The sequence below is a fragment of the Gallus gallus genome, chromosome 1, assembly GCF_016699485.2.
Source record: "Gallus gallus isolate bGalGal1 chromosome 1, bGalGal1.mat.broiler.GRCg7b, whole genome shotgun sequence".
NCBI lineage: Eukaryota > Metazoa > Chordata > Aves > Galliformes > Phasianidae > Gallus > Gallus gallus.
Genome location: NC_052532.1, coordinates 121,462,328 through 121,475,799, shown reverse-complemented (window position 1 = coordinate 121,475,799; position 13,472 = coordinate 121,462,328). Strand labels below are relative to the sequence as shown.

At 42.6% G+C, this 13,472-nt stretch overlaps 1 protein-coding gene across 1 annotated transcript; it reads right to left on the bottom strand.

The window, feature by feature from the left end:
* Nucleotides 1-592: 592 nt before the first annotated feature.
* On the bottom strand, nt 593-8,816 carry RBBP7 (RB binding protein 7, chromatin remodeling factor). Its single transcript, NM_204670.2, has 12 exons — nt 8,679-8,816; nt 8,380-8,524; nt 5,993-6,135; nt 5,347-5,520; nt 4,940-5,055; nt 4,320-4,480; nt 3,766-3,892; nt 3,598-3,675; nt 2,976-3,052; nt 2,578-2,635; nt 1,674-1,784; nt 593-1,074 (listed from the first exon to the last, which is right to left on the bottom strand). The coding sequence occupies exons 1-12, from the start codon at nt 8,692-8,694 to the stop codon at nt 1,006-1,008; spliced, it is 1,275 nt and encodes a 424-aa protein (NP_990001.1). The 5' UTR covers nt 8,695-8,816; the 3' UTR covers nt 593-1,005.
* Nucleotides 8,817-13,472: the final 4,656 nt, after the last annotated feature.

Sequence of the window (13,472 nt, the reverse complement as noted above, 5' to 3'; positions counted from 1 at the left end):
ACCAGTGCTTGTAAGAAAGGGACACGTTAAGCTACTAGATACAGGAACAGCCAGGCTACAGCATTCCCATGCAGACCACCATAAGTTGTATCAAAACTCCTTCCTGTTTAAATCTCCCCTTAAAAACGTGAATATTCACCTTAAATGGCAGCTTTTTGTAAGTGAATGGCTCAGTGGCGGGTTGACCTTGACCAGCAGCTTAAGCACCCAAACAGCTGCTTACTTGCTCTCCCTCACAGCATTACAGAGTAGAGAAAAGGAAGAACAGAAGAGAGAAAAACTTGTTAATAGTTGCTACTTCCCAGCAGCAGGCTAATGTCTTGTCTAAAATACAGTACTATGTGAAGGAGGCTGACAACTGCCTGACCTGCATTTAAGTAAGAATTAAACCAGCAAAAGCTACAGGAGGGCTCAACCCACCCACTATCACTTCCTAGCCCCTACATCATGACAATCAAGTACTACGCTTCCTTCGCCAGGAAATAAACCCTCCTTTGCTTCGAGGGGTCTTTTCCAACCTTGATGACTCTGATTCCATTTTGCACACAGGCAATAAAGCATCCACTTTAAATCAATGGCCAACAATTAAATATTCTATCAAATAAATTTTATTTATGCAAAGCTAAGCCAAAAGTGTTGTGTAAAAGTGAAAAGCTCTTTTTACATATTAATAGAAGTTTCTTCTTTTTTTTGCCTCCCCCCTTTCATTGTGGGAAAAATGAGGAGTTAATGATTTACAGGAACCCGCTGAGTTTGATTAAAAATAGAGACAGGTATTCAGTCATTCCTATTTTCCCTAGAAAGTAAGTGCTGTACAGTATAAAATAGCTCAAAGTCCCCAAATAACCATGGCTATCCCGACTTGTCTATACAAAACTTTGTGTGCCCAATTAATAATGTTCTTGTTTTGATGCAGTGCCATTCTTTTTTCTTAATGTATTCATATAGTAGTCAAATTACATTACTATGTCACATCCGGTATTGCACTGCCTCAAGGAAGAGAAGTTACGTTCCTTGACCTTCCAGTTCTGCTGCTGCTATATCCGGTTCTTCATCATTGTAAATGTTTTCTGCCTAAAGACAAAATGTTACATTACAAGTGGTAGGCAATCATTTTTAAGCCAACTACTACACTTGGTACAAAACAAAAAACCCAACGTGGTAACACAAAGGCAGCAGAGAGATCACCCCTATCTTAAGGGGAACCTCTCCCTGCCTTTTCTTGAAGAGCAGCCAAACTCAGGAACACGCACACAGCGGTTATACTTCAGCATTTCTTCTCCCACATTCTCTTATTTCAGTAGGATAAGTCTTAGCCACTGAATTCCTTAACATGAGCATATTGTTTTCTGGGCGTGTTCCAACTTCAGCCCAAGCACACAAATCAAGTTGAAGAACAAGTATTAAAACTGAAAGGCTGACCTCTGACACCAATTTAAGGCTGTTGAACTTTTTCCTCTATTAAAAATAGGATTTATGTTATTGTAAAGTGTTTGCTTCAAGGAGCTTCTTCAAGAGTTTGATCGATTATCTTATAATTCAAAATAATATGAACTAACTGGAGAGTTGCTTTCAGTCACCGAAGATGCAAGCTGTGCTAGGGGGAAGAAGCCACTCCAGTTTCACTTACGTGACAAGCTTCAGAGCAGCTCATGAGTTGTTTTGACACTCACCATTTGCCATATCTGCATTATGTTGTCCTCTGATACAGAACAGATGACCCAAGGCTCATTAGGATTCCAACTGAAGTCTGAAATTTTGGCAGTGTGTCCTCCATGAATAAACTGTTAAAGAACAGCAACCAAAAAAAACCAACAAACACAAGCTTCGGTAAGTCATTTCGTCTCTGTTAAAAACCTGAGATCAGCCTAATGAATTTAACTTGGGAATAACTACAGAAGCAAAAGGTCACTACTGGAGATTCACAATACAGATGCGAAGAAGATAAAACAGCACATTCAATTCACATACAGACACAGAAGCAATCCCTGAGACAGCACTGAAAACAACAGTCTGTATTTACTGATAGCAATAACCAAGTGACATCCTTGAAACCGCGCTCCTTCATGCAAGGTTGGGTTACATACGCCTGTCACATTTTATATCCATTTTCTCATCTAATCACATGAGCACACGTAGAGTTTACAAAGGAAACTGAGAAAACAAGCTATAAGCATTTTTAGCTTATTTCCTGAGGAAATGAAACAAAACTTAAGCTTCAGACTTTGTGCACCAGTAAGGTTCTGAACCTACATAGGACCTCTTCTAAGAGAAGAGACACAATTAGAGGTGGTGGCTTGACACGCTTCTAGTTATAGATGAGTACTGACAAGTATGTGGCCAAACACTAAGTGTGGTCAAAAATGAAGACGTGTAAATCATGCCTAGTACAGCTTTGAAAAACTGCTGTCTTTAGAACTGAGCAGAGGAAGCCGGTTGCCAGTTAGAACCGTGGATTAAAAGCAAGGAAAGTATGAAGGTTTAAGAATTGCTGCACTTTCAGGAGCACAGTCGTAAGGCATCGTACTGCCATACAGGCTGCCATGCCAGCAGATTGTAACCAGGAGAAAAGCATACCAGGAGCTCAGGAGGCCCATCTTCCGCATCCTCTGCAGACTGTTCTTCTCCAATTTTACTGTAAGAAAGTAGTTTATACCTTTTATTAACATGCAAAATTCCAAACCCTGTCAATTTAAGTTACCAGCATCATTTGCCTTATCGCAACTGAAATAAAATCTAACTTGTGAAGATCACTGAGGCAAAAATCAGTAATAACTAAACACAGTGACAAACTTTGTCTGCAATAAGATCTCACAGGAAAGTAACATTAGAAATGTTGTGCTGCTTCTATCGTATAACTAAATGACCAGGTCTGAGCTAAGCAAGAAAGGCTGGAGAACTGTACAAATAAGGCAAATCTGCAGCTGCTTCTTCAGCATATACGTCCACAGTAAATGCAAAGAATTATTCTTCACCTTAGATCCCACACATTAAGCCGACGATCAGTACCACTTGAAGCAAGGATTGTTTCATTATGAGGAGACCAGTGAACCTATGAAAGAAAACAATATCACTGGAGCACAACTACTCATTTCTAAAGCACACACTGAATAACTGTCACCTGACCAGCAGTTCTCAACAACTAGATACAATAAATTAGTTTATTCCAGCACAACAGTCACCCTGTAACTCAAACTCTTGCTTTAAAGTCACACAACTTCTCAAACTGAAAAGCCAACACCATTTCATTGCAGCAGATTTAAGATGTCATGAATTTAATTGCCTGTTGCTTGGACACTACTAAACAGGCTAGGCTCACAATATTAGATATGAACTCAAGTTCTCTTCAAGGTAAGATGTTTTAGAGATGACTTCTACCCTCACTGAGGGTGGTTGCAGGCTCCCAGTATCTTTTTAGCAGTAAGTTGTCAAGAAAAGAAACCATGCAGTACCATCTCTTATTAATGGAACCCCAATTCAGTACTTCTTTTAACAGACTTATTTGTTGTGGTTAGACACCATACAAAAACCCACACGTTCTTGTCCAAGTCACTACTCATCTAGTTTTTGTTACAGCTTGCATGAAGAGCTACCCACCTGAAAAATTTCATCCTTATGAGACTCAAAAGAATGGAGTTTCAATTTTAAGTTTCGAAGATCCCATAGAGCGACTGTCTGGGAGAAGAAAAAGACATTATTACTATAAAGGCTTTAGAGTTACCATTTAAGAATATGTGCATATTTAAGGTAAACACGAGTAAGAACCTTGTCAGCCGAACCAGTTGCTAAAATGAATTCACTGTATGGGTTGAAGGACAGACAGTTGACCTCAGCCGTATGAGCATCTACAGAATGACTTGGCTTGGATGTAGTATTAGATCTCGTGTCCCAGCTGTTGCAATGAAGGGTTTGGGGGGGAGCAGGGACAAGAAAGTGGAAGAGAACAAGCGTTAAGTTTTCATGGTAGGTTATTATTATTATCTACAGTACACATTAAGAGACCACTGTATTACTAAAACTAGTCTGAATCTACAGTTTTTAATCCCAAATCCTCCTAGGGCTTTTGTCTACTATACATAAGCAGTTTACATCGGGAACCTGATGTACATATTAATTACAATTTACTTTCACGTGATGATAACTCATTATATGACATGCAGATTTCAGAGCTTCTGCAGCATTATTACAACTGATTGCACTAGAGAGCTATGTTAGACTATCCCAGAATTCATGTATTTCTTAACAACATTCCAAGTGCTTTGGACTGGTCCACTGACAGCACACAGCAGCACTATCCATCAAGCACTACTCTAACTTACATCATAAGCTTCTGATCATCAGCCACAGATCCAAACAGAGACTCGTGAAGCAGATGCCATGCCACATCTTCTACTACTGCAGAGTGCCCAGTAAAGATTGCTTTTGCATCAACAATTTTGCCTTCTTTTGGCCCAGCGCTTATATCCCATAAACACACAGTCTGAAAATAAGAATCATGTTCTATTATAAGTGATAATTCAACTGAGTTACTAACGAGTTTTCTGCAAATTCAAGTCCCAAAGATTATTCTAAAGTCACGATAGCAATTTACAAAAACATCCCTATTCCAGTACATTGTGTTTCACTTATAAAGCTCAAAGAAATTTGTTGGCTATTAGTTCACTTGATCATTGACAGTCTTACTAGTATATGGCATCAAACCCAAGGCAGTTTAAAGGGTACTCCAATTTCTTCCAGCATTGAGAACATTCTGTTCTTACTTCACCCAGAAGATTACAAAGAACTGGTTGCCAATTACAGGCAAAAGTCAACCAACCAACATAACATTCCATAATACAAGACATTAGAGCTTCTCCACATAGCAATATAAAGCTACGCTCATTCTGTTCTTCCCTAATTGTCTATTGTTAAGGAGAAAAAAAAGAGATGTGTTTTTTACGTGATCATCTGATGCACTGAGAAGATGTCCTTTCAAATTTGAGTTCCATGACAAACCATAGCCTTCTTTCTGGTGCCCTCTTAATCTAAGATCTGGATTACACTCTCCACTTGGGTCTGAAAGAGAAGAAATTCCTTTCATTTATCTTCATCTTGCACATCATCCATGAGAACACCTTTATTACTTAAGAACTTTGTTTCTGTTGCAATAATCATATTTTACACAACAGTTTCCTAGTAGAGTGCTGCTTCTGTGGAGACTGATTAATGGTTAAGCGTGACCAGTTAAACTCACTGAAGACCTGTGCCTCCTTATCCAGAGTTCATTACCTATGTTCCCAATTACAACTAAATACATTGAACCCGGCAACAGAAGCGTTTTGCTTAGCTTCAAGTAGTCTGACCCACCTGGTTTTGAAGGATGCTTAGTGTAGTCAAACACCAACACGTCAGCAGAAGGAGTTTTAGTAGCAATGATGTATGGGTTCTGTGGCATGTAACGAGCGCGATTCACTTCACCTTCATGGTTAATTTTAATTTCGGTTTCAATTTTGCCAGTCACAGATCCAAACCCACCAAACTCTGCATTTGACAGAAAAGGGTCAGTTGATAATCCATTTAGAATAATTGACATTAAACAGCATTTTGTGTTTCTCCCCCACTCCAAGAAACCATAGTAAGCATCTTAAAATAACAATAAAATAAAGCCTATGAAAGTTAAGAATCACATGGCATAAAATTAACACTTTAAGTATGCTGAATCATTTATCAAACAAACTCTTTCAGAGCTCTAATCCCTATCAGAGATAGGTATATATCAGCTTTCATCACAACTAACAGATCTGGCAGAAATGCTAGAAGTGACTGCATATCATAACGTTAGTTGGAACTTGTAATGTTGGAAGAACTTCTTTTTTTAGTTGCTACTAATGATATGGAATTAGAGTGAACTGGTAAGTACCTGCCAGCTTTTAATAAAGTTACAGAACCATTAGGCAGAATGCTTACTAATGCTACAGCTAACACGTAACTGAAGAATGCATGCATTGCCCACCTCCTTTCTCACTGTCATACTGGGAAGTATCAAACTGATCATCATTGGGTATCTGGACTCTTGCAACAACCAGGTGGTTCTGCTCATCAGAGGTGTGTGTTCCCAAAACCAGCCAGTGTAGAGCGTAATCCTTTCCTTCTGGCCTGTTTAGAATAATAAAATTAATGCAGTAAAAGCCACGCTCAGTTCTAGAAGTTTGATAGCTAGCAACAATGGATCGAAACTTCTCAAGGGAGTGGAAAAAAAAAAAGACTGGCTTAAGAGATCCTTTATCACAAGAGACTTGTGCAATAGAGTGAACGAGACTCTAACATACACAATCCAGTGATACAACCAGCAAGGCTAGAGTGACAATAAAAACCAGTTAACACTGCCACTACTGCTTGAATGCAACAATTAAAGTTTGCACAGTAGCTACAGAGTGATACTAATAGTTACTTCAGTCTTTAATCCGCCCAGTAGTTGCACGATATTGATTTTAAAAACCAATCAACACTGTTCTATACTACTAAGAAAAATTGCAACCTTCTCTTAGAAGTGTTTACTGTTTACTATTTTAGTAAAGTATTCAGCAGCTCGTTTTAAAACTCCGCACAAATCCTACCTAACTAGAATCAAATTCCTCCTCTGGCAGTTAAACACAACATTTAGTAATAAGTAAAAGGCTGAAGGGGCAGTGTCGTTCATCTCTGAAAGGATAACATTTGAACAGTCAAAAACAAGCAGCTTCTGCATTCTATAAAGCAAGAAAAGAAAAAAAAAAACAACCAAAAACTACTCAGGTTATCTGAGTCCAAGCAAACAGGTGTGACTGAGGCAATCATAAATCACTGTAGGCATTATTTACTCCACTTCCAAGGCATTATCACACATTTTGAGGGTGAAAGACAATGTACACACAATGTTCACACACTTACTTGCATCAGGAACAGGTGTCCCATCATGCCAGGTGCCATACAAAGAGACTGTCCTTGCCTTAAATGGCTTACAGATTCTGACACTCGATAACTGGGAATACCAGGTTCTAAACTGAACATTAAGTCAATCTGCAAAATACGAGGCAAGCAGAAGTGTTCCTCACAAGGGCTCCACACCCTCAAGTCCCCACTCCATTTTCTCTGTGCCATCATTAGTTAGCTCACATCTCTTAGCACCTTTCCCAAACAGTCTAGTGTACAACTGATTATCTAGCCACCAAGTACAGCATTTCGTACGTAAGGTGGAATTTTTGAGAGGAAAGTAACCACCCTGGGATTACTGCATGAACTCTGTGTGTAATATACCTTAAAAGCTAGCTGTATCCAGCTCACAACAACACAAGGAAAGTGGTCCTTGTCCACTATCTTGATGGAGTCCTGAATGGTTACTCTGACCAGTTAGAGTCTACACTAGCTGACACAGGAACAGAATGCAGTCCCATCTCCAAAATTCTCTAAGGAATGGACTAGTGAGTGCAAACTTTCAGAGACAGGTGGAAGAATGGGAAGATCAAAGTAACCAAAGCCAAGCATGAGCCAGAGACAAACCAGGACATTAAGTGTCAGTCTTACAAGAATAATATTCCTTTCAGTTCAACCTTGTAACAAAAGAATACAGATACAGACAAGATAGCTTCCACAGAACAGCAATTTGTGGCACACATCAAGAAAAACAGCATTCAAGATGTTACTGTAGCACATTTCTTCTTCTTCTGAGAATTCACTATAGCAGACAGTAAGAACACACTCATTAGAACACGCTTCAATACAACGCCAAAGATTTCTCTCCTCACACCTCAAGACAACGTGGAGTGCTTCTTCTCAAAACTCCTGCCTACCTGAAGGGTTTGGAGTGCTGTAAGTGAAACAAACTGTCACACACTTACAAAGGGAAGTTCCAGAATTGTTCAGTCTGAAGTAGGCTCAGGGGAGACCTTACTGAAAGGAGATAATGGTGAGGTTTGGGGTTGGCCTCTTCTCCCAGGTAACAGCAATTGGATGAGAGGGAATGGCCTCAGGTTGCATCAGGGAGGTTCAGGTTGGGTATTAGGAAAAATTTCTTCTCAGAAAGAGTGGTAAGACATTGGCACAGGCTGCCCAGGGAGGTGATGGAGTCACTGCCCTTGGAGGTGTTCAAAAACTGTGTGAGGGACATGGTTAGTGGGCACGGTGAGATGGATGGTTGGACTAGATGATCTTACTGGGCTTTTCCAACCTTAATGATTCCAAGGCAAGTCAGTGCAGCCTCGGGTGCTTTGAGTGACTTTGCCGAGGTTGTTAACTGAGACAGATGGAGTAGAACGAACTGAGACAGGCTAGCAGAAGGAACCATCACAGCATGCAGCCAGGTACAGGAGCTGCTGAGCCCTCCGCCCACCGCTGCCTTCCAGAACTGCATCACTCCCTCACCTGCTCACATCGGGCAGCCACTGTACAGTGAGGCTGGGCCACTCCAGCGCGTGTGTCATCACCAGGTCGTACAAGAAGGGGGTGTTCTTCTTCCAGATCTTGTACTCCTCACTGATGACGCGCTCCTCCACCGTGTCCTCCAGCACTGCGGGAGAGTCGGGGCCAGGGCTCAGAGCGGGGGTCCCAGAGCACCTCAGGGAGGGATGGAGGGAGGGAGGGAAGGAAGGAAGCCCCGCTGCCCTCCTCTCCACACAGATATCCCAGCCCTACCTAGAAGGGGAGGGAGGGGATCTACCTACCTTCCTTACTCGCCATTTCGGACGCACAGACGACGGGAAGAGACGGCAACAAACGAGCACAGCAGGTAACGGCGCCCAGAGGCGGTACAGCTCCTCCCGCCGCGCGCCAGCTCGCCAAGTTCCAACTCGCGCCGCGGCGCATGCGCCACCGCCACCCGACGCGACAGCCAATGGCGTGGAGCGGGAGAGGGAAAGGGTGGTGGGGGCGAGAGGGTGCGGAGCGGTGGCCCCGCCTCGCGGGGCGGTCCTGACGGCGGGGTGCGCCACGGCCGTCGGGCGGGATGGGGCGCTGACGGGGGAAGGGAGGGATTGGGAGGCGGCTGAGCGCCTGGGGCTGCGGGGCGCCGGGACTCGGCCCACGAGGGGTCGGGTGTGTCTGTGCCGCTGTGAGGGGCGGGCCCGACGGCTCTGCGTGGAGGAGGCAGGCGGGTGTGCTCGGGGAACAGCAAGCAGTGTGGGCGCGATCAGGCCGCGTGGTGGGGCTTTAAGTAAAGCAAATTCAGCGGCGGAGCGAGCGGACGGGTTTGGTGCTGTTTAACCGCAGTGTGAGGGCGGCTCGTGGGGGGAGCGTGAGGGCGGGAAGCCCGCCGGCTTATGAGTAATGACCTGAAGGGAGCAGCCGGCAACGTCCTCCTGTGCAATGATGGAAATGGAAGCAGCTAGGAACCAAGTTAGGTTGTCCCAGATCTTCCTGTGTATTCAAAGGGACACCTCCAAACTGCGCGGGTGTCCCTTAACGTTTTGTGACTTGCAGTCTTCGTATCTGGAGGACCTGGAGCATCTCCTGTATGAGGAAAAGCTGAGGGACCTGGGGCTGTTTAGGCTAAAGAGGAGAAGGCTGAGAGGGGATCTTTTCAATGCCTATATATATCTCAAAGGTGAGAGTCAAGTGGCTGGGGCTGTGCTCTGTTCAGCAACAGAACAAGGGGCAGTGGGCACACACTGGAACACAGGGAGTTCCATATAAACCTGAGGAAAAAAAAAAACAAATTGAGGATAACAGAGCACTGGCTGCCCGGAGAGGTGGTGGAGTCTCCTCCTCTGGAGATATTCAAAGCCCGCCTAGGCACTTTCCTGTACAACCTCCTGTAGGGAACCTGCTTTAGCATAGAGTTTGGCCTCGATGATCTCCAGAGGTCCCTTCCAACCCCTATGATTCTGTGATTCGGTGAATCCTGTGCTGCTGAGGCTCACATTCCTTGAGACCCAGGAAGGGCTGAAATCAGCTCTGTGGTGGAGCTTGCTGTGCTTAGCTAGAGATAGCAACGGGGAAACACTCAGCCAAAAAGAGCCAGCATTTTTAATTTCACTCTGCAAAGACACTCAGTTGGCTGAGCCTTCTACAGTCTGAGCTCCAGTTTTTTTCAAACAAGGAATCCAGTTATGGGAAATGTTTATGCCTAGGAGAGGTTGGCGTATGCTGGGGCTGGGAATAGCAGCCAAAGGCTGTAACATGGGAATTGGGGAAGGAGGCTGAGGTAGCCAGCCGGCCTCTTCAGCAGGAAGCATTCTGTAACGATCCACTGCTTTTTTGGCCAGGGAATCAAAAATAGAAATCTTTCAGTGAAGAAGCTAAATAACTGTATATTAGTCTTTCTTTTAAACCTGCACAAACTGGAACTAAAGAGATGCGTGGCACATTCAAAACATGGTTTTTGTTGAATTAACTGGAAGCTGTAAAATAATCTGCTAGATAGGCAGTGTGGAGTGAGTGTGTTAACACAAACACAGAGCCTTGGCCATGCTGGATGTGTTACCAGCTTGCCTTTGGCAATTCTTACTAGTTGTTTTGGTGTTTGCTGCCAAGTATGTGTCTAATCCTACAATGTGCTGAGGCCTTCCTGAAATGTTAGAGAGTGAAGACTGAGCTTTTCAGAGCCTGTATGTTGTTAGAGCGTGTTGATGACTTAAAACTCAAGTAATGGATAGAGGAAATCTCTGTTAGGCTTCCTGTCTTTTAGTGACCTCTGTTAGCTCTCACTGAAGTGTGATTTCATGGACCCTTGATGGATCAAGCCTGTATGAGCATTGGGTGAGGTGCTGTTTGTGCCTTTTGCTATGAACAGGTTTTTTTTTTGTTTGTTTGTTTGATTTTTGTTTTTGGTCACGACTTACCTGGAATATGATGAGTAAAACACGAATTATTTTTTGAAAGCAGTAAGCAATATTGTCTTTCAATGATGTCATGGTAGGGCTTAGCTGAGCGATGAATTTAGAATTGCTCCTCAACCCTGCGCTAATTTTTACAGGAATCAAGTTGGATTCTGATGGGCTGTGAGGAGCAGTGCTGCTTTTGATGAACAAAATCTGCCACATATATATATCAAAATAGTGAGTGATCTGCACAGTTCTCTTTTCCTCTTAGCAATTGCACACAGCCAAATTTGCTTTTAATTTAAATCCACAGAAGACCAAAAGTCTTAACTAGTGTTAAGTGTTTTTCTCACATGGAGATTTTAATGGAAAAGGCAGCTTATAAACAATACAGCTATCAAAGAATACATATCATCAACTCTTTGGCTGGTTATTTGCAATTCAACAGCATGGTCGTATCTGTGACCACACATCTAAAACATATCCTTTGATCCCCATGCTTTGTAAGGAAAGTAATTATCCGAGGCCATTGTTCATCATAGGCAGTATGTGTAAAATATAGCATAAATTAGTTCTGAAGTAAAACAGTGACCTGAATCATGAGCTCTATTTTGTTAAGCTATACTCCTTCCAAACCAAAGCATGAGATACTGCATTTTCATTTCAGTTTAAAATAGTATGTCTTCTGCATCCTCAGTTGCATGCATCATGCATCAAATTGCCAGATATACTTATGAAAAATAATCTTCAGTTATTAATTTTCAGCTTGAAGACGTGCTGATTTATTTACTCTGCAAAGAATTAGCTGGCTTGCTGATGCTTATGTCTCTTATATATTATGCAGAGCTGATGGATGTTCACAGCAACAGCTCCACAAGCAAGTGTAGTTGTTACTGTGAATGACCATCTCAGAAAATTGTTTAGAGAAGATCAGGTTTGAACAAAACCTCAAAAAGGCTTATCGGAGAAGTAAAGTTGCAGCCCCACTATTTATTATTTTCTAATGCATTTGCTACCATTGCACAGTCTTTTGGGGCCTGCTTAGAATAAAGCATTGTTTCCATCACAAGAAAAGCACACCTCATATTAACTGATGGAAACGTCCAGTCACAGTTTCCCAAAATGTGTCAGTGTTCTTTTTCCAACTGCTCATCCAGCATTATTATTATCATTTTGTATTTACACAGCAATTATTAGCTCTTCGTTAAAAAACTGCACCTAACCAGTATCCTGATCTTGAGCTGTTGCAGCGTCTTGGACTTTCTTGTTCTCTGTCGGTGACGTGAAGTCTGGGATTGCCTAATGACAGCATGTTTCTGTCACTTCACTGCTGAATAGGCCTGGCTGTGTTTCATCCTGATACATAGCATACATACTCTGCAAACAATAGCTTTTGTTTTACAGTGAACAAAGCAGGAACATCTAAAGGGGAAGGCATGACTCACTCTGCAATTACACAGAATCATAGAATCACCAGGGTTGGAAAAGACCCATAGGATCACCCAGTCCAACCCTCTGCCTATCATCAATAGTTCTCACTAAACCATGTCCCTCAACACAACATCCAAACGTTCCTTGAACACCACCAGGGTCGGTGACTCCACCACCTCTCTGGGCAGCCCATTCCAGTGCCTGACCACCCTTTCAGAGAAGTAGTATTTCCTAACGTCCAGCCTGAACCTTCCCTGGTGCAGTTTGAAGCCATTCCCTCTAGTCCTATCGCTAGTCACACGAGAGAAGAGGCTGACCCCCAGCTCACTACAACCTCCCTTCAGGTAGTTATAGAGAACAATAAGGTCTCCCCTGAGCCTCCTCTTCCAGCACCTTAGACCAATACTCTCAGCTTCTTGGTGGGATCGTTCCCATGCATTTGGATACTGTAGTGGGAAGTCATGGACTGCATGGTTTGTATAACTAGCATAATTTTCACACATTCAACTGACCCTTGTGGATTGGATTGAATGAGAAGGAACATTCTGCCAATCTTGTGCTTTTCTTCAGTACTCAAGAGTATGCAGTGCTTTACCTTTGATGTAGAATATGTTTATTTTGGGAGTTACAAACATACAAACCAAGCTTGTTCTCATATAGCAAGTCCCCTTTCTTCTCCCCCTGCCCTGAAAAACAACGTTAACGTGGCACTATGCCAAGACTAATAAGTCCAACTCAGCTAAGCCCTTTTTTGTTATTTGCCATGGAGGTGACAGTATTCCCTCAGCACTTTGGCTTGCTGGGCTATTTCAGTGCCCTGTGGAATTTGCTTAGCATTTTCTGTGCGTTTTTTAATGATTCCAAATAGAATGGCAGGTAAACTCTTAGAGACACAGATATCAACGCTTATGTAACTGGCCTGGTACACTTTTCTTGTTTTTATGCATTGTGGTGGAACTGATGGAGTGTGTCAGTAGTTTTTAGTGTGTCATCTCATGAAACAGCACTGCAGCCTGTGCTGTTTTGCATGCGATACATGTCCAAAGGGATGTCAGGTATGTTTTTGTTGTATAGTCTGCTGTAATTCTGCAGCCTACTGGCCTGGATAGGTGATTGCTCCCATGTAGAGTTTGTAGATATGTAGGGGTATTAAAAGAAAAGAATATTTTGCTCTGCAGAATATACTTCGGGATTTAGATAGAAGTTAAAGGTGTGTGAATTTGTATAACAAACAATCTATTTTCCTAAAGGTACAAATGCTTAAATGAG

Excerpts from the sequence above, each read along its gene's own strand:
- RBBP7 (NM_204670.2), bottom strand. Across the intron at positions 3,893-4,319 it reads GATGATCAGAAGCTTATGAT|CTGGGACACGAGATCTAATA; the intron begins GTAAGTTAGAGT and ends TCATTGCAACAG. Across the intron at positions 1,785-2,577 it reads ATGGGCCTCCTGAGCTCCTG|TTTATTCATGGAGGACACAC; the intron begins GTATGCTTTTCT and ends GTTCTTTAACAG.